Genomic DNA, 26,202 nt, shown 5'->3' on the forward strand with positions numbered 1-26,202 from the left:
CAAATTCAAGAACAAAAACATGAAATGAAAAGATGGATAAACAGTGTTAGCTGAGCATTTGTGTTATTGAAAATACCACCAATATCTTCAGAGATTAACTGCATTATCTGAGATTGCTAAATTAGAATCCTATACACTGAAAATTACTTAAAACTACAGCTAAAAATGCTTAAGGGTAAATTATCAGAAGTGAACTAAACATAAGCATCAGACTATACAAAGGTAGAAAAAAAATGATATTTTCCCTTGATGCAAGTTCAACTTTAACATTAGTGATACTTCCTTCCTAATCTGGCGGCTGTGTAGCTGACCTGACTGTGAAACAATGCAACTCAAAAATACACCTATAAATATGCAACAACAAGTTCCAACAAAGAATAATATAGAATATACAATCACAATACAGAATGTATAGACCCTAGCCTGGGATATTTCAAAAGCTGGTCATGGCAAGTGCTCTGAGGTAACAAGCCAAAGTGTGACCACAGTCTCTCATTCTGTCTTCCTCACTGCTCCTTTTCCTTCATCCTCAACCCCTTCCCCGCCCCATTCCCCACCCCAGTGGGCCTTTTAAAGAAGCATCTTGCACTAGTACTAAGCACTTGCCTTAAAATCCTGCCCACAGTTTGGGAAGCTCTTTTCATGTTACTGTATTTAATCAGAACTTCTCTTCCCCAAAAATCTCTTCCAATGTAGTTCAGGACTAAAAAAAAATAAAACATTTTTTGCCCTCTTTTGCAACATGTGCCACTTATCATACAAATACCTATCTAATACCTTTGCTGCTCCTCTGGACCATCTTATTTGAACTGCTGCTTCTGTTCAGGGTCTATTTCTTACACATAGAGGAATATGTGCTTTCCTGGCCTTTTTTGAATGGACCTGATTGGCCTACTAGGTCCAGTGTTTGAATGGCTTAATGAGACCATGTGAGAGGCTCCCACCAAGTGTGGATTCTTTCATGTCAGTGGATTTCCAACTCCAAATGTGGATTTGATTCCCGAAATCCAAGGGAGTTGTGTATTCCAGTGTTTCTTGTACTGAATATTACCAGCAGTAACAAAATCCATGTTAGAGTAGAATATACTAACTATGGACACAATTTAGAAAGCACTTAAGCATGTGCTTAAGTACCACTGAGTACATAGGGCTGATAATGGAAAGCCTTTCTGTGGCATATAGGTCCCCTTGGCCACTGCTCCATCTGCAGTTGGCTAACACAAATCCTATGTGAGACTGAAAGATAGCCTAGTGCTGACCTGCTACATAATGGATGAGAATTTTATCCTCTGAGAATATGCATGCTGGACATACTGGTCTCATTGGATTCAAGGTGTTTGCATGGTTGGGGCTTGAAGGAAGAGCTTAGTCTATAACTTCCATTTTACACAAATTAGAACAAAACAGCTTCAAGATGAGAATATAGTCCAATGCCTGTGGCTTTCTTGGACAAATTGCTATATGCATATCATTTAGGGTGTTTTCCATCAGCGTGATGGCCTTATCCTTTGATGCTAACTAAAACACAGTAGGAGTAGCCCCATAAAACCATTATGTTACTAACCTTCTAAAATTATGGCACTAAAAATGGTAAAAAGCCACAAAAACCTCTAGGATCCTGCAGTTCTCTTTGCATACTCACTACTAATTTAACATTTTACAAAATTAATGCCACAATTTCAATTCCAGTTAGTACTATTACTGGACTCAAACCCAAATTGCTTTCAGCTGGCCAACACAACTGCATCTTATTAGCCTTTTCACTAAAGACAATTTATGCAAATCCAGTATTTTTAGTTAAATAATTAAAATGACCCTCAACATTCATTTATAGACATCATTTGGTAGTGAGAGATGCAAGAAAAATTAGGACTTTAAACACCCCCATCTTTAGTATGTAGGCTTCCATCTTTTCAGTTGGTGCAACACGAATGCTTTATACAACTATTTGAATCCAACTCTAAAAAATCCCAGTATCTTTAAAATGGTTCCATCTATTGTGGTGATGTTACACTTCAGTGTTATTTTTTCTACAAAGACTTTGTTTTGCATTGAACTTAGAAATTCTGGGAAGGATAAAATTCTGTGTGGGGTTTTCAGCTTTTGATTAAATAAACAACTACAGAATCAAAGTCAAGTTAGCTAGTAAAGTAACTCAGTCCAGCAATTCCCTTTACTTCATTATAGACCCTATTTCATTATAATTACTATAGTTTTATCTCCTGATGCTGCTCAGAACAGGAATTAGAACCACAGTATATAGCTTTCCAGAGTGATTTAGCAGTGATGGGACACAGAGGGTAGAGAATAGCAAGGTGATGATGAATTAGAAAGACTTTTCAAAACAGACTGACTCATACACTGCTGGACTATAGCTTCCCCACAGCTCGAGTTAAAGAAAAGCTTTTAAAAATGATGTTCCTATACAGCAGTGCTGAAGACGGTATCTTACACTATTTGTAAATGTGTAAGGAGAAGAAAAAAACTGAAAATGAAAATATTTGGCTTGATCTGTAATATACTTCTCATCAGACATAAAAACAAGCTACTAGATTGGAAAGAAGCATTTTTACAAAACATTTTTGTGTTTTTGGACATCATGCTTTTTTAGCAATTAGCAGTTTTTGCCATTCTACTAGGAACTGTTGTCCAGTAAGCTTTATTTTGTTTCACACAGCTGACCTGAATGAGGATATAGCATTTCTGATTGGCTGGGTTTGTGTCACTTGCTGGCTTCAATGGACATAGAAGAAAGAATTCAGCATCCTGCAATTGAAATTCAGGATTGCTTGTCTGCATGTGCCTGTGGAGAAGCAATACAAATAAAGACCACTTTTTGTTTTGTTCCAGTGAATTGTCAAGGAGATTTATAAAGCCAGGGGGATCTCATTATGGTAATACAGGTTAAATACTTTAAAAGCACATGGCGTTACCATCCTGAATTAAATTGTCCCTGCTGGCTCTTGGAGGCACACAATAATTGGTCAGAAACACATCTTTGTCTTTGTCCAATCAATCGGAACTCAGGATATGAATTACTATGTGAGAACATATCATACAATGTGATAACAGATAATGTTTTGCCTTTTCAATTACCATTTGATTTACCCTCTACTGGAGAAACAAGTTTTGGCCATAATTTTTACTGACCAAAAGGCAAAAATGGCTCTGGTGTTTTTTTGTGGCCCAGTCTGGTTATTACAGAAGCTAGCAATGGCAGAGCTGTGTGCAACCACCAGTTTTTGTTTTATAGGTATTGACATGTTTACTGCCCATTAGAAAAAAAAATGAAGAAAAATATTAGACATGAAAGAAAGATATTTTGCTTTCTCATGAACCCTCCTAAAACATGATTTTTGGTTGTAGTCAAGAGCTTTTATCACAGAGTTCTACTCATGGGCAACAAAGACTTTTCCCTGATATAACTCCTGGTGAAATTCTGTGCCCCTGCACACTTGCAGAATTCATGTCCCCTGCAGATTTTTTCTTCCAGCAGAAAATACATTCTGCCGGAAGGCACTGCAATTACACCTTTTGTCTACCAGGGGCTGCTGTGGCACCAGAAGAGAGGGCAGCAGGCTCAGCCAGCCATGGCAAGGGAGGGAAAGAAACTGCCTTCCCCATAGCGCCTTGCCAGAAGGGTCAGATGAGGAGGCATGGGATATGGGGGGAATAGACAGAGCGGGCTGCTGGGGGGGTCACATAGACCGGGGTTCAAAAGGAAGTGGCATAGGAGCTAGTGGAGTGACAGCATTGAGCCAGAGCTGAATGGGTGGGGGTGCAGGGACACATGGGGATGGAGGAGAGAGGGTGAGGGGATTCATGGGGTCAGGAGCAGATGTGTCTGACTGAATAGGAGAGGCTAGGGATCAGTCAGGATCTGCATGAGAGAGGTTTCCCAACTCCCTAACAATCTCTCATCCCTCAAAAAACCCCCAGCCTGTTCCATATTTCTCCCACCCACATCCAACAACCCTCCAAGTTCACTCCCAGGCTCCTTCTCAGCAAATACTTCCCTCTCCCTCAGCTCCTCCAAGCTTTTGCACTCCTTCTGAAAGGTGTGGGAAATACATTTCTGTATTGTTCTGCATTAATATACTTAATCTATTTGTCAAAAAACATTTCCTGAATCTTTTTTGTTGTGTGTATTGTTACACACATACTTGCTGACAGGTATTTTGAAATAAATTACCAAAATAATTGAAACTGATGTGATTATATTGTGTTATTTTGACAATTAAAATATGCAGAATTCTGCAGAATTTTAAAATATCGTGCACAGAATTTTTAATTTTTTGATGCAGAATTTCTCCAGGAGCACTGATATGGAGCTCATTATTTGATATTTACTATTTTCCCCCCACTAGTGAACAATCTTCAAGATGGTCTTTGATGATTTACTGTGCTGGTGTTTTAGGGGATGTACGCTGTCTGTCCAGTACGCCCCAGGAGCAGCGGGACAACGTGCCATTCCCTACTTGGGGTTCATGGCAATGCCATAATTTAGCCCACAGGGAGATCACATTTGTAGATGTCAGGAAATCATATCTGGGGGAGATAGCCTAGGTTTTCAAAAAACCAGGTAACTGCTTTCTCACCATTGTTTTGGGATTGTTGGCAGCTGTATAGCAGGCAGGCAGCAACAGCACTGCTATACTCCAAGAACAATAGTGCCTCTCTGGGATGTTGCGAATCCCTTCCCAGCCCCTGCTAACAACTCTGTTCCTTGCATTAATTTCTCAGGTGTGATTAGCAGGAGATTTCTGAGGAAGAGTAATTGGGGAGGAATGGGTACACAGAGGAGCCAAGGGAGGAATCACTGAGGAGAAGGAGAACACAGTCTCAGTCAGCCAAACTTCTGGGTATTTGTGCATTCTGGGGAATTTTACATAATTTTTCTTTGCCATTTTCTATCACTCTTCGAAGAAGAAAACAAGTCAACGTTAATCAGTAACACATCAAGCTGAATGGCAGAACCAAACCTGCTTAGTTATAACTCAGTAGTTTTAAGGAGACAAACTATTTAAAAATATTTCTTCTTTTTAGATGGTTGATGAGCAGAGAAATATTTTATATATTGTACATTTTAGGATCATCACTAGCTTCTAAGACCGCGCCCATAGAAATGAAGAAGATAGTTCAAACCTCGGAGATTGTTTCAGGCTCTCTGCAAACACAGACAGACCTCTGAATAAGCATAAAAGCATCTGTATTCCTGTCTACTTTGCTCTCATTTCCTTTTTATTTTGCTTCATTAGTGGCAGAAAAATCTCTCAAACATCTCAATCCCTTTCACCCCTTCTCAGTTTATGTACCCTGAAAACCTCCAATTCTGCTCCAGGCTCTATGGAAGAAAGTAGATCCGGAGATGAGGAGAGACATTTACTATTCCTTCACAGTGCTGCTTTCTACTCCTCTGTGCTCCTAATAATAATACTTATATAGCTCTTTTATATTTTCAGACATCTGCACAGCCCTAACCTACTCAATTTTCGCAAGAGCTTATGGGAAAGGTAGGCAAATATTATCATCTGCATTTTACAGATGGAGAATTGAAGGCACAGACAGGTTACATGCATTTCCCAGGGTTACAGAGCAGGTCAGTGTCAGAAGACCTGAATCTGAACTTTAAGATTTCCAGATTCATTCCTGAGATCACAGTGCTGCCAACAAACTAATTTACACCCGAATTTTCTAAAGTATGCAGGTCAATTTGTACATACCTACCTCAGGCTTTTGAAAACCATCATGCACATGCACATGTCAGGGATATTTTCCAAGAGTCATTGGAGCAGGGCCATAAACCTGGGTCTTGGTCCTCCCAACTGAGGGCCCTAATTACTGGTCTACAGAGTCACTCTTTTTTTATACACATCCAGCCTACCCTATAGCCTAGGGATTAGGGCAATTTTGCCTTTGTTACCATTTTCTCCCCAGTTGGCTGTGTTCACCTTGTATTATACTTAGATTGTAAACTCTTTAGGAAAGGGGCCATTCTTTTGTTCTGTGTTTGCATAGCACCTAGCGCAACAGAGGTCTGATCTATGATCCGTAGCAAGTGCTACTGCAATACAAATAAATAATAATGATCAATTTGCAAAGTGCATTGGGATCCTATGGAATGAAGGATGCTGTTCTGTACATACGTAAGATATTGTTCTGGAGTAGCAACCTCATCTCTCTCTCTCACACACACACACACACACACACAGTGATTCAGCATCACCAGAGGGCAGCAGGAGCGTGTTAGAAGGGAGCCTTATTCCCTGTAGAGGGAAGAAAGTTTGCTATAAATTAATTAAGGCACCTGAAGCCAGTCACATAATAAAACCCCCCTGCTTCAATCAGACAAGAGGAGGAGTTGAAGCAGAGTGGATTGGTGTTGGAGCAGAGAGCAGTTTGGAGGAGCTGAAGCAGAGTGGATTGATGTGGGAGTAGAGAGCAGTTTGGAGGAGTTGAAGCAGAGCGGATTGGCACTGGAGCAAAGAGCAGTTTGGAGGAGTTGAAACAGAGTGGATTGGTGTTGGAGCAGAGCGCAGTTTGGAGGGAAGCAGAGGAGAGTTTGGAGAAGTGCTGCGGTGGGCTAAGAAGACCAAGACCCGAGGTAAAGGGACACCTGGTTTGTGCAGAGGGAGGGCAGGAAGCCCCATAGGCTGAAGGGCAGGAGAGGGAAGTAGGCTAGGGAAGGAACCGCTAGTTCTAGTGGTTTACCGCTATCCCTAGGGCCCCTGGGCTGGGACCCGGAGTAGAAGTAGGGCCTGGGTCCCTCCCTCTCCCCTCCCCTCCTCTAGGACACTAGTGGGGCAGTTAATACCCCAGTTCAGGGGCAAGAAAAGGGTGCCCTAGAAACCTCCCCCCCCAAGAAGAGAAAGCGCGAGACCCATCATAGTAGTGCTGGCAATTTGCCACAACACACATATTTATACACACATACATATTTTATATATATATATATATATATATATATATATACACACACACACACACACACACACACACACATATATACATACAATCCCACGCTCTTTCTTTTTCTAGGGCTGTATTTGACCCACTGTATCCGTTTTGGTATGGAAAAGAAACCACCTAATTCTGTTCATATAGGTATTGAAGAATGAGAAAAATTTCCTTCTTCCCATTATTTTAACAGCTTACTTTCACATATGAACTTCCATTGCGAATTCTGTGCAAATTCTTGTTTGGAGGCAACAGAAATGAGATTTTGTACATAAGCTTCCAAACAAAATGTATTCACCACAGATGGGCACATTCTAACTTTATTTTAGATGGATGATATATCATGTTGAAACAGGCAAGGCTGAAGACATGTCTGCAGGGGCACAGCTCCAGGAAAAAAGTAGGGCTTAGCTTGTCAATAAAGATGTAAACAGACTGCTCTGAGACGGTCTCATTTCTGACATTAGAAAGTCTTAAAAGCTTTGCTGGAGAAGAGCATGTGCAATAACTGGGACAGATTGCCAGAAATGAAATCTGATCACGTCAGTTTTCCATAGTCACTGTTTACCCTGGAAACCACCCCCTTAACAATACAGGTTTTTAAAAAATAGAATTGAACATCATTTTATAATGGTAGAGACTGCAGTTAGAATTTATTGGGGATGTGCATCTGATATTGTAACATGTACACATAGCTAACAAGATTTATTTATTTTTCACAAAGAATATTAACAGTATGAATATGAGATTATAATATACATTAGGCTAGTTTTATAGAGGGCGATACAGTAACATTACAGTTTACCTCACTTCCCAGTAGCTCCTTGCTAATTTATTGATGTCAACAATACTAAACAGTAAAATATATTTTAACCTGCAAACAGAAAAGTGCTAGGGTAATGCCTCTTTCAAAAGAGGATTCTTTTAAACAATGGACTAAATTCTGAAGTGACATAAGGCCAATATGAGATATGCTTTGGGTGCTCCATAAATTAGTAAGAAAATGAGTGTAATTGTTGCCTAAATTGTGCAGATAATGGAATCACAGAACTGTAGGACTAGAAGGGACCTCAGTAGTTCATCTAGTCCAGTCCCCTTTACTCAAGGCAGGACTAAGTATTATGTAGACCATCCCTGACAGGTGTCTGTGTAACCTGTTCTTAAAAATCTCCAGACAGAGATTCTACAACCTCCCTAGGCAATTTATTCCAGTGCTTAACCACCCTGACAGTTAGGAAGTTTTTCCTAATATCCACCTAAGCCTCCCCTTGCTACAGTTTAAGCCCCATTGCTTCTTGCCCTATCCTCAGAGGTTAAGGGGAACAATTTTTCACCCTCCTCCTTGTAACAATCTTTTATGTACTTGGAAACTGTTACATGTCTCTTAGTCTTCTCTTCTCCAGACTAAACAAACCCAGTTTTTTCAATCTTTCCTCAAAGGTCATGTTTTCTACACCTTTAATAATTTTTGTTGCTCTCCTCTGGACTTTGTCTTATTTGTCCATATCTTTCCTGAAATGTGGCACCCAGAACTGGACATACTACTCCAGTTGAGGCCTTATCAGTGTGAAGTAGAGTGGAAGAATTCTCATGTCTTGCTTACAACACTCCTGCTGATACATCCCAGATGTCGCTATGAAAAAAAGATGTCTAACTCCATTTAGGTATTACAGGCACAAAAGACATCCTAGGAGGTGCAGGTGGAAAAAGGGGACATTGGTGGTCTAAAAGAGTGTATGTCAAAGGGAGGAAAGCCCTGCTAAGCCTATACTGTGGTAATAATGCAAACAGACAAAAAGTAATTAGTAGGTCCGCACAAAATATATAACAGGCATCCACCTATTTTAACCTACTCTTACAACATGAGAGACATTCCCTACAGCCCAGAAACATACGGGTCTCCACAATGCTGTTAGAAAGTCTGATGCCATAACAAGCAGAATTTCAACACTGAAATATGTTTTAGATCTTATGATTGAAGAGCTGCGGGCTCAAACTGAATCCACACAAGACCAAAGCGATGATGGAAGAAAAGGAGATTTATTTATAGGAGCCAGCCGAGATCATTCCCTCCATCAAGGGCATTGGCCCTCCATTTGTCGTGGTGGTAAACTCCGGATAGGACTCTTAGTCTTATTGAACTCACCACTAGTTTCTCAACCCATATCTAATAGCAAAAGCAATATGAAATGCCTTCTTTCTTCAATACTGCACCAGAAATCAGTTACTCCCTCTAGGTACCAGCTTGTAATGACCACTGACTGCTATATCAGTGCAGAGTTTCCTATTGGCTTCTGCAACATTCCCAACATGTCAACCACCTTAACATGTCAATCAGCCCACCTCTTCACTGTGCCTGGGACTAACAACTATTTTACTCATGCAAACTCCAAGCTCAGATTTACACACATGCACCTAATTCCTTTTTTTTTTTAAAGTTGTTCTTTTTTGCACCTCTAAAGCACAATTTAATCCAATGCTGTATTCAAATAAATTATTTCTGATAAGCATTCTTACCTGCATTCTCTGTAGTAAGTCTAAGTATTCTCCTCAGTGCTTGCTGTTTGATAAACCTTTGCCATAACTATTGTTTTTCCCAAAGACTCTCATGCTTTCTCCAACCTCTAGTTGTAATCTTACATTCGGTACCGTAAAAATAGAAGACACTGTGGAAAAAGTGACAATTCAGAATCGTAATTATTTTACTTTATGATAAATGTATTGCTTTAAAAATATTCAGCTAAATGCTGTGGCATTTGAAATAAGGAATAAGCTTTGTGCTACTTCTAAATTATTTTAAAAAATCTTCAGTGGGAAGGAAGTAGGGTTGTTTATGGGGGAGATTATCTGAGCAGACAACATTGTCAGACATCTTATAAAGAGTTGTGTCTTCATATTTTTTTGTTTGTTTTTTGTTTTTGCTCACTCTGCTCCCATCTGTGATTCATTTTTTTCCTATTACTTTTGAAGTTTCTCCTGTATAACCTTTAGAAATATACCAGAATTTCTAAAAATAAGACAGGACGTTCAATAATTCGATTTCATGTCTTCCAGCTTCAAAACTTTGCTGCCTGTGGAACTGAGCCTCTGCATTTGCCTTCCCTCCATTGCAAAAGAACAGAACAGAACCACAGTGTTAGAGACCATTAAAGTCTTTTAAAAAATATCCAGTGAATATTTAAAAGCAAATCAAATATATCTACATAGTGCAGGTCCAGTCTATATCAGATCTGTCGCTGAGCCACTGGAAAAATCTGTATCAAGATTGCAAGTTGATGGCAGGAAAGTGTGTGTGGAACTAATTATTAATGGCCATGATAATATTAATGATGAATGTCAAAATAGAAATGGTGAAGGGTTCACAATAATGATCAAGAAACCTAATTCCAATTAAAATGCCTCAGACTGGTTGAGAGAAACCAGTATTTTATTTTTTTGCAAGCATTAGCACCTGTGTATCAGGCTGTTAGCCATAAAAAAAAAATCTATTATGTGTCCCTGTGAGATTGAGAGAACAAAATTACAGGTGCACATTTAAAGGTTAAACTAAGGCCTTCATAGTTTTTTTTTTTTTTGTCCGACAGATATTAATGCAGCTAATAGGTGTTAGAGTCACCACATTATTTGTGTACATTTAAAAGATTCAGCTATTTTTATTGTATGGAGACTGTGTTTCACTATTTATTATAATACATAGTCTTGTAATTATCATCTCTGTTGTACTGTACTCATACTAAAATTTATTTGGGGTGTTTCTGTGGCCTTTTTTAAAATCAGAAGGTGTGTTATAAATTATTTACACACTTATGCATGGAAACGCTTATGAGCTTATTTAAGTAGGAAAGAGTGAGAAATTATTTTATGGAAAATGAAATCGGGCACAGTTAGTACAAGTATTTAGTTCCTCTATTACAGCTCAAGTCTGGGGTTCTTGGAAGACTGTGTGATCTCAGGTATTGTACTGTATTTCCAGTATTATAAGATTAACTATTCCTATGTCTTTTTTTAAATTTTATACACTGAAAGTGAAGATTGCAGTGTAGGTTAGGTAGAGTTAGTTGGAAAATGGAATTCCCATCCCATGGGCAATTCCAACATTTCAAAACTTTTTTCATTCTGAATCAGAACAAAAAGTCAACATTTCAACATTTGTCATGAAATGTCAATTCCAAAAAGTTCAAATCATAATATTTCATTTCAAAAACATCAAAATGTTATGTTTCAATTATAGCAAAACATTACAATAAAGTATAAATTATATGTTAAAATTATATCATAAAAGTTAAAATGTTGATATGATTTGTTGACACTTATTCTATAAAAAGTTCATTGAAATCCACACTTTTCCACATAATGTTTTGATTCAGATGAAACTCCAATTTCTGATGGAAAAGTGTTTCTGACAAAATTCCTTCTAATGTGAGGGATTCCTTTCCCCCCTCACACAATTGTGATTCTCCACAGACTTTTTATGTTAAAGATTTCAATTTTGCATGTGGACTTTGCAGTATAATGTATGTTCCATGAAGAGGACCATCTGTAACATGGACTCCGAAAATGGCCTTGTAGTGTTTTGATTGCAAGGCTGTTGACTGTATTGTGTGCAAAATACCATTGCATTTATCCAAAAATTTTACTAAAATAAAGTATAAATAGGAAATCTGTCCAGACACCTGGATAAAGTATTAACTCAGACAAATGAAGTCACCAAAACAAGTCATTTCACTACAAAGTAAACATTTTCCAAAGTCTCCAAAGTATATGACTTCTTTGTTTTGTAAATATGTTTACAAGTATATCCAAGTTGTACTAAATAGAAATGATTGTAGTATTTGATACTGGGATTGTCCTTTCTTGCATCTGGATTTATGCTTCATAATGATTATCTACTAGACACAGAAAGAGTATATCTGTAACTCAAATTTTACTGGAGGCATTTAACAGAACCTTGCTTTAAAATATAATGATTTTTCATCTTTATTCTCCCCCCTTCAAAAGGTTTCGCTGCTCCTGATGTTTAACGTTATGCAAAGACGTGTTTCTGCCAATGAATATCGCCTTATGGTTATGCTTCTGCAAATAACCTGCTGTGAGCTGATAAAAGGATTAATGCAGCCAAAATTCTTAATCTGTGAAATTACAAATTAAATTCTCATATTAAAAATACCACCCTGAGGTATTTTTTGTGGTTTTAATTCCCCTCTGGTGTTCTGCATACATTGTGCTTGTTAATGACTAGGACAAGACTGTCTCTGTTGGCAGCCTGCTGCAGAGTGATAATGTGTAGGCATTTACTTCACTGATAGAACTGGATTTAACCACTGACTGATAAACTAAGTGGCAAGTGGGTAATAAGTCCATATTAAGAGAAAAGTACTACTACAGAATTCAGAATTCATAGACTATCAAAATCCTGGCTAGACTAAATTGCACAGTCAGACAGGATTGAGATGTCACCAATGCAGATTGATTTTTGTTTTCCATTTAGTGGGAAAGGGATAACTGAACTGGCATGTTTGATTAGCCATGAACTAATGAATCTCTTTGCATCATACTTACAGCAAAGACAGACTTCCTTACAGCATCATTAGCTTAGGGTGCATTGGAAGGAGGGCTGATGTATGGATAGGCAGGTGAGCGTCCTGGATCTAGTGTTAACAGAGTAACTGAAGATCTATTAGCACTGCAGGTGAATTGGAGAATATAACCTGTAATTAGTGACAAGGATTTTTATCTCCGCATTCTCCAAAATGGGGGTTAGTCCCAAAAGCAGGTACCGCTGGGGAGTAGGGTACCTTGAGTGCCAGTTTACAAAGCTGCCTCAACAGGAGATCCAGTGCAGTTAACTGTTGGAGACAGAACAACTAAAAATTTGGAAGAGGGAAAGTTGACTTACTAAAAGTGAAGTAAACAAAAAAAAATCTACTGTTGACCAATATTTGCATCCTGGGCCCAGTTTTTCAGACATTAATGTCCAAATCTCACATTTTATTGCTCCAATCAACCATGCGTAGGCACATAAATGCAATTGTTACATGACCACATAATGATTTAAGTCTCTGGATATTGGATTTGGATCTCCTATTAAGGTACCTGTGTTTGAAAACTGAAAACAACTTCTATGGTTAGAGTGCAAGAATTGATTTAAATAAAAATCACAAATAAGATTCCCATGAGATACCTATTTATGGTAACAAAACAGTCTCTGGATCAAAAATACCCTTATGTATTGTAAGCATGGGTTTGCCAGAATTCATGGTGGTGACAGTTAGCATTCTGGGAAAAGATAAGGAAATCTGTGGTATAAATATTTCACGAATATTTAAAAAGCAATTGACAGCATTTGTGCTGGATGGAACATTTTTGCCAAGACAACTGGAAAGCGTTTTATTTTATAGGAGAAACAAAAGAGCTGTGTGTGAATACTGAAAGCATTCTCAGCTAATAAAATGAAGTTTTCTTCTCATACATTTCAATTCAGCAAATTAACCAATTGTCTACTTTGTGTTCCTCAGTCTTCTGAATGCCAAGTCTTTTTAAAGGGTTATTGTTATAAGAGATGAAGTGTCTGAGAATCAAAGATTGCTGGATTTTTATCCTGTGTGCTGCAGCTAGTTAAAAAGTACTCTCTGTTATGATGTGAAAAACACTAAATATGTAAATTGTATTTTTTTCCTTTTGCTTTATGACAATTCAGATAATTCTCTTGGCTGCACACATAATCAAATACAAAGATAGCTAGCTGCAGACTGCAGAGTAGAGATAGCAAAAGAGAATCCATTTTTTCCTGTGTCAAGCAAACTATGCAATTTGAACTACAGAATTTTGCTCAAATATATATATCTATCTATATACTGATTTCCTTGCTTTTATTCAGCTCAGAGGTTGTGTCATACTCACTATCAGTTAGCTCCCATAGCCGTGGGGGCAGATCACTGAAATATTCGTGGCTCAGGGCTGCCTGTGCTGACAATCTGTTCTTTGGGAAACACTGAAGAAGTTTGGAGGCCAGATCCTCTGCATGATTCATATAGCTTAGCCTGAAACACAAGCAAGGAGAAGTAAAACAAACATACCTATGTACAAGCTGCTTACTCTCTTTACTAATATCAGCTGGATTCAGTATAGTTAAAAATGTAGAATCTCACATCACTGAAGATTCAGGGACTGAAAATTACACTGGTTCCACGTTTTTCTGTACTCAGTGCTAGACCAGTGCCAAAAACATACTCCTTAGAGTAAGGGTGAGATTGTTGTGATCGATATCTTATGAATCACCAGAACATGTATATCATATAAGCTTTACCTACCACTGGAGGAAAAAGCACACAACTCTGATTACCATTTTGCTTTTCCCATCCCTATTTCAGTTGAACATGCTGCTAACTTGAGAACTGCTACACCTACAAATGACTTCTACCATCTAAAAACATGAAATCCTAGCTTTCAAATGACAATAAAAGTCTCTGAAGTTTCTGAGACAGCAGTTATGAAAACAAATCATATTTACCATACTATATAGGTATCCTCTTACTTACATTGCAAACTCTTTGGGGCAGAGTGTGATGCTGGCAGACCAAGTGCCAGCTCATGCCAAGATCCCAATGTGTTTAGACTTTATGGAATGCTTGTAAGATGCTGCATGTATTAATCCTACTTATAATATCTGTATCCCATGTTATAAAGTTAATGTTTAAATGTTTGCTCTGTGACTATAAAAATGTTTGTTTGCTAAGACTGTAAGTTCCCCACAGTCATCGGAGAAGCATTACCAAGTGTGAAATATAAGTCTACCCTAAGAGGTGTTATCTCCTGCTCATCAGGAAGGACTACTGAATCCAAATGGGTCTTATAGAACAAAGACTTTGTCGATTGCTCCCCTCAACATCCATGAATAGGTTACGTGCAGGAGCGCTCATCCCATCAGCTTGGATTCTGACAAGGAGAACTGGGTCTCTTTACCATATGGGCTCAGTGACAAAGATTCCTAGAAATAACAATTATCCTCAAGCTTCTTGGCTTGGTTTATCCCCAAAGGGCATAAAAGCATGCTGGTCATAGAAGCCTAAATTTAAGATTGTTCCTCATTTGTGTGTGTATGTTTATTTGCTTTAATCTTGTAAATAACTCTCTTATTTCATTCCTTAGTTAACAAATCTTTACTTAGTTTATTACAGGATTGGTTACAGGCGTTGTCCTTGGTTTGAGATCTGAGTACAATTGGCCTGAGGGAAGTGACTGGTCCTTTGGGACTGGAAGTAACCTGAATATTGATGTGATTTTTGGTGCAAAGTGACCATCTATCACCTAGTCCAGCTTGCCTCAGGGGACTGTCTATGACTCTGTAGTAGGAATGCTCTAGTGCTTTAGGAGTTCACACTTGTTATTGGGTTGGTGAAATCTAATTATAGATCATACCACCAGTTTGGGGTTTCTGCCCTGTCTTTTGACAGTCTGCTCAAGAATTCATTGGTCTTGAACCACTCCAGACTCAGATATTGTCTTTTTGTTTTGTGTATACACAGCATAATGAGGCCCTTACTCTTCTCTGAAGCATCTAGGTGCTAATGTAATACAAATATTAAACAACAGCAGTTGAGGTTTTAAACATGATGAGTGAATTTAGATCCAGGACTCATTCATTTTAATGCAACTTGTGTGGCTAGATCTCCATTATAAATCTCAACCTAGAACAGCAGCATTTGGAGTGAGGAAAAAGCAAAACAATAATCAGAGTGATATGACAAAAGGTCTGTTATCTTCTAATCTGCCAGGTCCAGAAGTTTTTTGGGAGACTGGTAAACTTTTCCATACTCTGGCTTTGGAAAAAAGTGTTCCAAAAGAAAAAAGGCTGGATCCTGCACACACTGAATATATCTTCATCATCATTTTGTTTTATAAATTCTAGCACACTTTTTTAACTAAAGATCTGTTTTCAGACAACAAAACCAGAACACCAATAATTTAAAATGCCTCCACTTTGCAGTTCATGAGTTGACAAATAAGGATATTAGATAAGCAGGCCAAACTATCAAAATGTTGGAAATAGATACTATTATCTGCCTGTCATGGGGCACAGACTCACCCAGCGCCGCCTCCTGCTGGCTGCCTGAGAATTAGCTCTTTTTACCAGCTCCGGAGCACCCTCTGATGGTGTCTCGCTGTTGCTGGCCCCCGTGTCCCTCCCGGACCCTGGTGCCCTTTTACCTGGGGTGCTGCCCCTCCAGGCAATACCCCACAGATCTAGGTCTCCTCTCCCTGGGGAACCCCCCACCCTCTATCCCCACCTTGCCTCAGCCAATGGGCTACTACCAGTCACCACCTAGCCCCCTTTCACTAGGGGCCGATTGCAGTCTGTATAAGCTAGTCATCATAGGCAAGGGAGGTTTTGACCTGCTGCCTTCCCCTGCAACCCAGTACATCCAGTGGCCTCGTACAAGGCCCTGCTGCCTGGGGAGTTGCTGGCCCGGAGCTCCCCAGCTCCTCTGGCCTTTCCCCAGCCCTGCTTCACTCCAGTGCCCTTTAGCACTCAGGCAGCTAGGTCCATCTCCCTCCTCAGCTAGAGGGAGACACTCTGTGCTCCTGGCCCACTGCCCTCTTATAAGGGCCAACTGGGCCCTGATTAAGCCAGCCGCAGCCTGGTTGGGGCATGGCCCCCAGCTGAGGCTACTTCTCCCAATCAGCCCCGCTTTTCCTTCTCTGCCACAGCCCTCTCCCCAGGCTGTTTTAAGCCTTTTAAGGCAGGAGCAGAGTGACCACCCCGCTACACTGCCCATAAAACTCCAAAGCCTCCAGAGTTCCATCCAAATTTAGATTAATAGAATTTTGACATGAGGACAGTTAGTCCTTCCCCTTGTTTGTCTCAAGCTGATTTTCTGGAATATCACTCAAGAAGCAAGATGATGTATAAGAAAGTGTCTCTCTTTTTATTCTCAGGCGCTTGTAACAGTGGTTTGAGGTTCAACAGTTTATAACTGTCACACTTACAGGTGACCAGAGAGCTGAAAATCATAAGCAGGTTACAATGAATAAAAGATACACCAGAGAGAACATCTCTGTTGCAGACTTCATAAAGACTCAACTTCTTCTGCCCATCTTACCATACTCAGAGTTACAGTACAATGTTCAGTATGCTTATGAAAGCGACAAACATCTCTTAAAGCTACTCTAATCAAAATAACACATTCATTACAAGAGGAAGCACAATGATTCCTCTCTGGGGTGGCTTTACACTTTCTCTTTAAGACTTTAGCAAACTCTAATAAATACCAGTAATTAATACAATTAAATTATGGGCTGACATATGTAAGATATGCTGCTATTGATAGTGATCCAAAAATGTGATATTCACTGCATTTTGGATCTATGACATCTGTGTGCATTATAGGGATTTTCCTCTAATGAGCCTATCTGCTCCATTCTTGCGAACAGATAGGATATTTGTCCAGAGAATTCCTGGGTATCAACAATTGACTGGAAAAAGTTGACAACCTCAGGCCATTAATCCCAGCTAGTTATTATTTGAAGAAATTTCCAGGACTTGGTTTTTTATTGTTATTCTAGGGTAAACATATGCAAAATGCAAAAGGTACTTTTCAGTGTCATTTTGCTATATCTTTTCCTTTTTCAGTTTGTGGTGCAATATGGGCATCAATGTCAGTCATTCACCATAGCCTAAGCTTTGCCAGAGGATTAATTCCAGGTTCCTTAAACAATTGTTTTATTTGGCTTTTCATGACATTTACAAGGAAGTGCTTTACAAACCAGGACACTGGTAAATGTCAGTACACATACTGCTAATTAGGGGCTGGCAGATAAAGTCTGGGAAAAATCACATTCATGTGGGCACACCTAAACTTCTAATGAACCAGTGATTACTTGGAGCTAGCAAGGCCTGACTTAGTGAACGGCATATGGCACTGGAAGCCAGGAAGTGTGTGGCCTCGGGCAATGTTGTTGTAGTCATGTTGGTCCTGGGATATTAAGAGAGACAAGGTGGATGAGGTAATATCTTTTATTGGACCAACATCTGCTGGAGAGACAAACAAGCTTTCAAGCTTACTGGGAGCTCTGCAGAAGGAAGCTTGCCTCTCTTACCAGCAGAAATTGGTCAAATAAAAAATATTACCTCACCCACCTGGCCTCAGGCAAGTTATTTAGGGCAAAGTTTTCAAATGCCTCCATATTTAGGAACCAAAATAAGAGAGTCCTGATTTTCAGTGAGAACTGTTTTCAGAGTAACAGCCGTGTTAGTCTGTATTCGCAAAAAGAAAAGGAGTACTTGTGACACCGTAGAGACTAACCAATTTATCTGAGCATAAGCTTTCGTGAGCTACAGCTCACTTCATCGGATCCGATGAAGTGAGCTGTAGCTCACGAAAGCTTATGCTCAGATAAATTGGTTAGTCTCTAAGGTGCCACAAGTACTCCTTTTCTTTTAGTGAGAATTGTGGGTATCTAGCACCTTTGAACATTAGGACATGTATTTCATTACCTGTATCATAGAATCATAGAAATAAAGGGCTGAAAGGGACCTTGCGAAGTTATCAAGTCCAGCCCCTTGTGCTGTATCAGAACCAAGTATACAGGTATTGTGTCCAACCTATTCTTAAAAACCTCTGAAGATGCAGATTCCACAACCTCCATTCAAAGCCTATTCCAGATCTTAACTACCCTGGTAGTTAGAAAGTTTTTCCTAATATCTAACCTAAATCTCCCTTGCTTCAGATTAAGCCAATTACTTCTTGTCCTACCTTCAGCGGACATGGAAAACAACTGATCACCATCCTCTTTATAACAGCCCTTAACATATCTGAGACTGTTATCAGGTCCCCTCTCATTCTTCCTGTCTCAGAACTAAACATGCCAGGTTTTATTAATCTTTCCTCATAGGTCATTAATGAAAATATTGACTAGTACAGGACCCAGGACTGACCCCTGTGGGATCCCACTAGATATGTCCTCCCAGTTTGACAGAGAACCATGGATAAAAAATGGTTACTTATCTGTATTGTAACTGTTGTTCTTCGAGATGTGATGCAGATGTGTATTTCATGTAGGTGTGTGCGCACCCAGCGTACTGAAACCAGACAGCATAGCCCACCAGTACCCATAGGGGTGAGTGCACTGTAATCCCTGTACCTCCCCTGGCTTTATAAGAGTGGCACCACCCTGACCCCCCTCAGTTCTCTTGCACCAAACGTCATGAGCACAGACTCCAGTGTACAGAGGATGGAGGGTGAGTTGTGGAATACCCACCTGCATCATATCTCGAAGAACAACAGTTACAACACAGGTAAGTAAATGCTTTTCTTCTTCGAGTAGGTGTAGTCGTGAATTCCATGTAGTACTTGCAGGAGGTGGGGCTCAGAGTCAGTGTTCCCTCTAATTTTTCCCCACCCATGTGCGGAATGAATTTTGTTGTGTGCACCAATATGGAGGTGATGTGTGACAGGCTGGTACACACAACAAAATTCATGTGGCGGTGGTGCGGCTGAGGGGTTTGGAGTGTGGGAGGGGGCTCAGGGCTGGGGCAGAGGGTTGGGGTGTGCCGGGGGGTGAGGGCTCTGGCTGGTGATGCGGGCCCTGGGGTGGGGACGAGGATGAGGGGCTCAGGGATGGGACAGAGGGTTGAGGTGTGTGGGGGAGTGAGGGCTCAGGTCGGTGGGTCTGGGCTCTGGGGTGGGGCTGGGGATGAGGGGTTTCAGGTGCAGGCTGCTTTGAGGTTACATCGGGGAGAGAGAACTCTCCCAAGCTCTCTCTCCCTCTCCCCCTGCAGCAGCACCTGGGCTCGGGGGGAGAGGTGCCTCTCTTCACCATAGCAGCTCCGGGGCTGGGGTTGTGGGATAGGTGCCTCTCCCCCAGCTACAGCAGGTCCGGGCCGGGCCGGGGCAAGGGCGCCTCTCTTTTGGTTGTAGCAGGTCTGGGGCCCCGGGATAAGCACCTCTCCCCCAGCAATAGGAGGGCTGGGGCTGGCTGGCGGCAGCCCTGAGCCTCTGCGGCACTTAATAGGCTGCTACATGACCATGCAGCTTAGAGGGAACTTAGCTCAGAGTCTATTTGAACAGACTGAAGGTTTGCCTTCCCAAAGTTTGAATGTGATCTGGATGCAGTAGTAATGGCATAGGGGTTTGTAAATGTATGTACAGAGGACCAAGCGACAGCCCTGCAAATATCCAATATAGGAATGTCAATTAGAAATGCCATCAACATTGCCAGGCTCCTTGTGGAATGAGCTTGTACCCTTTGAGGAGGAGCAGTCAGAGCTACTTCATATGCTGTCATGTTACAGGAAGTTATCCACTGGGAGATTGTCTGTGAAGAGATCTCTTGTCCTTTAACTCAGTCCGCATATGAAACAGATGAGGTGAAGAATGGAAAGGTTTAGTCTTATCAATATAAAAAGACAAACATAGCCCGATAAACAGCGTGAAGATGCTGCTCATTTGGGGTTGAATGTGGCTTAGTGATGAACACTGGTCGATATATAACTTGGTGATGAATATTATGGGTACTGCTAGACAAAGTTCTCCAACTTCAGCATGCTGGCCATGCAAACACTTACATGGAATACATGGCTGCGTCTACTCGAAGAACTATTCTCTGAGTATGGTCTTTCAACCAGTGGTACACCCACCTTATAGTAGTTTCATCTTGTAGTAGTTTGTAGTTGTTTGCTTATGAGAAAGTCAAGTAGAACTGTGTCAAAGGCCTTACTAAAATCAAGATATATCACATTTACTGCTTCCTCCCATCCACTAGGCCAGCTACCCTGTCAAAGAAGGAAATTTGGTTGGTTTGGCATGATTTGTTCTTGACAAATCTATGCTAGCTATTCCTTAAACATAACTCAAATGTAAAAAAAGTTTTTAACTTCTCTGGCCCTCATTTTCTATATTTGTAAAATGAGGATGATAAGAAAAAGGAAAAATGTGAAAATAAGCATTTGTGTGAATTCTGAATTACAAGTTTGATTTAAATATGTTAGCATCCTATTTATGTTTGCTTTCTTGAATACATTTGAACATGCAAAATTATGAGTGCATGAATGTTGGTGGAACTTGGGTATCTGGCCCATAACCAAGATTTGTTTAACTAAGAAACAAATTAAGTTTCCCAAAAAAATGAAAGATACTTTGAGTGGAAGTAGTTTATAAAGCCAAGACCATTCTGTCAAGGAACAAAAATAATACTAGCTGACTTAGATGACCAGTCAAGAAGCAAATTCCAAATATCAAATAATCAACACAATACTCAGTACAAATACTATGCAAACCATCTTTAGCTCGAACATAGTCTTATCTATTAGCCAAACAATTTTGAACAGGCAAATAAATTAGTAACAATTGGGACCTGTTCATGGAAAATTTGTGAACAGAAAAAAAAGGACTAAACTTACCGAATAAAAAGTTTGCAATGAATAGTTTGACCTACTCTGACTATAATGGTTACTTACCCCTTATAATGTTTAGAGGGGTGTTGTGAGGATCAGCTGTTTTTACATTGCTTTGAAGTTTCCAGAAACTAAGTTATTAGTATTATTATACTCTCATGCATTCATAGATTTTAAGGCCTGAAGAGACCATTACAATCATCTAGTTTGCCTGCCTGCTTAAAACATACCACTGAAGATCACCCATTAATGCCCGCATCAAGCCTGTTACCTCTAACTGAGCTAGAACATACCTTTAAATCTATGTAAAAGTTCTATTTTTGTTTATGTAGGTTGGCTCAGCAGTGCAGCAATTGTTCTCCAGGAAATTTGTCTTTTGCAAAGATCATTTATGGAGATTAGCTGGACATTGCAAAAGGAAATATGCATGTGAAGTCCTGAGACTTGTTTAAAGCAAGTCATTCTCCAACTTATTAAAAATATACTGCACGTTCATATACTATGAACACATCTACTACATGAGAACTTGTTGGTGCGATTCATTTAATACATAATATTGGTACCTTTTTAAAAATACGCTCTTTTAAAGTTCCCCTAGAAATTAGTTAAATTTATCTGATATACATTTCAGATCGTATTCCTTAATATGGGGTGAGGGGGGGAGAGAATTGTATTTTCTGATTGAGTTCTGTATGTAGGTGCTATATTCTGTAGAAGAGTTTTTAAAAAATCAAAAGAAAAAACTTTTGAATTCCTAAATACACCTCTTTCTATATGGTGATAGGGTGGAATTTCATACAATATGGCTTTGTATCTACGACATAATAGCATGTTTTGTCTCACAGCACTTGGGCCATATAGTAACTTGGCACGCAAGATATGGCAAGTCTCAATATTCATGCTTCACTTACTGTCACACTAATCACTTTGGAATGGTTACTGGTCATGGCAGCATACATAATTTCTATAGAAAATGCTGCATACAGCCAAGTACAGTGAAGCCCTTAGCATTGACCATTAAATTATATGAAAGTGCTGGTACAAGTAGTAATGGAAAGATTTTTTAAAAGAGCTAAACTGTCAATATTTACAAAAATACCTGCTCCCTTAAAAATAAAAGCTCTGAGTATACCCATCTCCTTAGCATAACAAAACAAATGCCATTTAGTTTATTTCACTTTAAAGTTATGACTAGGACAAGAATTGAATAGTTGTAAATCTCACTGGATTATAAGAATTTGATTTAATTTCAGAAGAGGTTTACATTTCTTTCTGTTGCAAAGGCAGGTCAGTATTTGGTCAAGCAGAACATGACTAGGATCACTGAAGTTTGGTTTAAGCTTTTGAGAAAAAAACCCAAAAGATTCAGGCATGTGCAGTGAACTTCTGAACTCAGGGTGCTTTGCTTGTTAAATGAAATGAAGAGCGGGGTTTAAATTCACATTAATAATTAAGACGTGGGTATTTAAAACAAACAGAGATTAGTCCTGTCTATGCATTTTTGACAGCAAATGAGGTGAATACTTTCCCAAGGTAAACAGATTTTGTTTTGTGTTTACAATTTCCAAATCAAACTGTAATTTGACAGTAAAACTCTCACGGCATACTTCTAATTTGTTTCTCTTAAGGCACCTGACTCCCTTAATTCCCTTTGAAAATTCCAGATCTGCCTCCTTTTGAGTATGCAAGGAAATACTATAATTATTACTTCATTATTCATATTGCACTACTGCTGAGAGGCCCCAATTGTTATCAAGGCCTCTTTGTGTGAGGTCCTGTATAAAGATATAGTAAGAGACCGTCATTGCCCCCAAACAGCTTGCAATCTAAACAGACAATGGAAAGGAGAAAAGATGTAGTATTGACATTTTAAGGCTGGAGAATTGAGAGAGAGAGAGAGAGAGAGAGATTAAGGGGGATATTTTCAAAGCATGAAAGGCAGGTAAGTGCCAATGCCCATTGAAAGTACCTTTAAACATCTCCTCCTAGGTGACTCAGAGTCACACAGCAAATATAGGGCAGAGCTGGAATTGAACCAAAAATCTCCTGAATATCTGCCCAGTGCTTTAACTATGAGACCTACACTCTACCACACTTCTCACCTAAAGCATTGGATATGCTTGCCAAAACAAGTTATAAGTAGAAAAACCACATCATTTACTTGAGTCTAAAGTTTAAATGGAATGAATATGAATGGTAAATGTCTTATAGTGATGAAGCCTGTATTACACTATAAATCCAAAATGTTACTAAAGAGTAAACGGTTGTACTGTGATTTTTGCCACATCACCCAACTTGTGTTTTTAACTCACAGGACTCCTATCCAGTAAACGACAGAGACAAAAATGCATTTCCTTCTTGTCCCAGTTTTAGGCCACTCCTCAATGCTGATATAAAATGGTGCCAATTTTAGGTGTGATAGTTAACGTTTTCTTTGTCAAGCCATTCAGTCTTCAGTCAAAGATATCCATATTTGTATTTCTGAGAAGTACGGTGCTTTTTCTGCTACATAAAACATTACAATATTCTGTAGCAGGTAGATCTCTTTCTGGAAGGGCTTATATTTAACAGATTTGAAGTGTACACAGTCAAAAGGACATCTTCATACTCAAGAAAACTATTTAAACCTGTACCAATGGTGCAGATTAAAATATATTTAAGATGGTTATTATTCAAGCCAATTTCTTTCATATTAATTTGGCTGTGTAGCTGAGCAGTCTAATATGGGCAAAGTTAAGCAGTTGCATAAGTCTTTGCAGGACTGGGTCCTTAGTAATGCTTTGGCTTTCTTTTCCCAGGAATAGAATTTTTTTTACTGGGTAAAACATGGCCAAATACATTTGAAGGGAATGGGTTTGAATGAGACCCAACTGAAACACACATTATTTCTAGAATCTTGACACAAGCTGAAGTAGTTCTGTATTTCTGAGCATGAGAGAGACTTCACTAGGAGTACGCACATGTATAAAGTTAAGCGTGTGTGCCAGTCTTTGCAGGTCAGGGCAAGGCCTAATTTGAGTAACATGCATGCTTAGGGCTCCCATTGACTCCAATGAAACCATTCCTATGATTCAGAGTATAGAATTTTACCATGTAGATATAAAATACTGGGCCATCTTAATCCCTACTGTAACTCCACCAGAGTCAACTGAATTACATCAGGGATGAATTTAGCCTATTATCATTACTGTGATGAAATCACTATAGTGAAGACCAAACTAGTACTGCTCTCCACTTTGGATGCTTTTAACTTCTGATGCAAATAAAAGCATAAAACCTAAAAATTGTGACAAACATCTACAACTATTGAAGAAAAGATTTTACATTGCCTAGTCGGTCTACCCCAGTCTAGCCTGCTGCCTGTGTAAGATGACATACTCCCCTGCAATAAAGATTTGTGAGGAAAGAAAATAGTATAAATCAAAGACCAAACGAATGCCTAAAGGAGGCATACACTGTAAAAAGAATTGTTAAGGCAGTGCTACCCTCATTGTCTGTTGATTTATTTTGTCAGATCACAAAATAAAGAGGCTCTTTACAAGGTTTCCACTATTTCCATAAAAGTGTATGAAAGAAAAGATTATTGGAAATGTACAGGTTAGTTAGCTCAGTATCTTTTAACTATACTTGAATAGTTTAGCATCAGTATCCTTGTTTATTAGGAGTACTGGAAAGGTGGCTAAATCTTTATCATTAAAATAAAAGCCGAGACAGACATCAATGATCATTTTTCCTGTGGTCTTTGTACATTGTTATAAGTGTAAGTGTTTGATTTCTTGGTATTGCCAAGAATGTAGGTGTTCAAGAAGGCCATAGCCCTATTTAGACAAGCTATGTAGGTGAGCTGATTTAGTGCATTCCAACAAGGTAATAAGTCTGACCTATTTGAACCAATCTCACTGAACAGTCACACAGCTGCTGCTAACTGGAGAAAAAGCCAAGATGAATACTGTGTCATGATAAAAACCGTAAATGTGGCACATAAAGGCCACCAACAAGGGGGACATAACTACATTACTTATGAAAACATTTGTGCTAATTAGTGTATCTTGTTAAAAACATTCTTGTAGGAATTTTTAAGGCTAAAATCTACTGGCCGATATATATTTCTAATACCAGTTTCTAAACTTAACGGGAATGTAGAATGAAGACCATAATCTTTTTTGTCCAGTAGCCTGGTTTGAGGATTTTTAGAAAACAAATATGTGGAACAGGAGACTCAGTAATGCTTTAGTCCAGAAGATTTAGCACTAGGTGCTGCTGAATGCACCAAATAGCAAGAGTATGAACCAGTCTACACACTCAAAACAACTGAGGTCAATAGGGGTTTTTAAGCTCAGTTGTATAGAACCAGGTTATAAAATGCCTGTGTGGACATGGCCAGATACAATCAGGCTAAAACGCATGCTAGGTTTCCACTGGAGCTAATTTCTCACCCTGTATGGCTCTGTCTATACTAGGCATGAGCTATAGGTTAGCATGGTATATGCTCTGTATAGGTGCATAATGTTCCTTGCAATGCCTACAATGAAAGATCTGCTTTGCCTCTTGCTGAATCAATGTCATTTACATTGTTTACTTTCCCATGAGGTGTGATTATAGCTCCTACAACTGGCTGTCTACTTAAGCCAAAGCATTTTTTAAAACTTGACTACAACATAGTTTGGGCCACAGATCAGACTAGTGTGTTATCACCTGGGTCATCCACAGCGTTGATTAATAATCATGATTGAGAATGAGGAACAAATGGGAGAAAGGACAATCTTCAATACATGGACCATGCATGAGGAGATCTGCATTCCCTTCCCAGCTCTGCTACAGGACCCAATCCAGGAACACAAGCAAACACATGC

The 26,202-nt window shown here is 39.4% G+C and overlaps 1 protein-coding gene across 3 annotated transcripts in view; it reads right to left on the reverse strand.

Moving 5' to 3' along the window:
* Positions 1-26,202, reverse strand: part of CDK14 (cyclin dependent kinase 14) — a 495,570-nt gene that overhangs the window by 73,972 nt on the left and 395,396 nt on the right. For all 3 annotated transcript variants that reach the window (XM_073334004.2, XM_073334007.2, XM_073334006.2), the window contains 2 exons: positions 13,858-13,997; positions 9,475-9,623 (listed from right to left, as the gene is read on the reverse strand). In XM_073334004.2, coding sequence (XP_073190105.1) covers positions 9,508-9,623; positions 13,858-13,997 — 256 coding nt within the window. In that variant the 3' untranslated portion in view covers positions 9,475-9,507. The remainder of the gene's footprint in view (positions 1-9,474; positions 9,624-13,857; positions 13,998-26,202) is intronic.

The sequence above is a fragment of the Lepidochelys kempii genome, chromosome 2, assembly GCF_965140285.1.
Source record: "Lepidochelys kempii isolate rLepKem1 chromosome 2, rLepKem1.hap1, whole genome shotgun sequence".
In the NCBI taxonomy this organism is placed as follows: Eukaryota; Metazoa; Chordata; order Testudines; family Cheloniidae; genus Lepidochelys; species Lepidochelys kempii.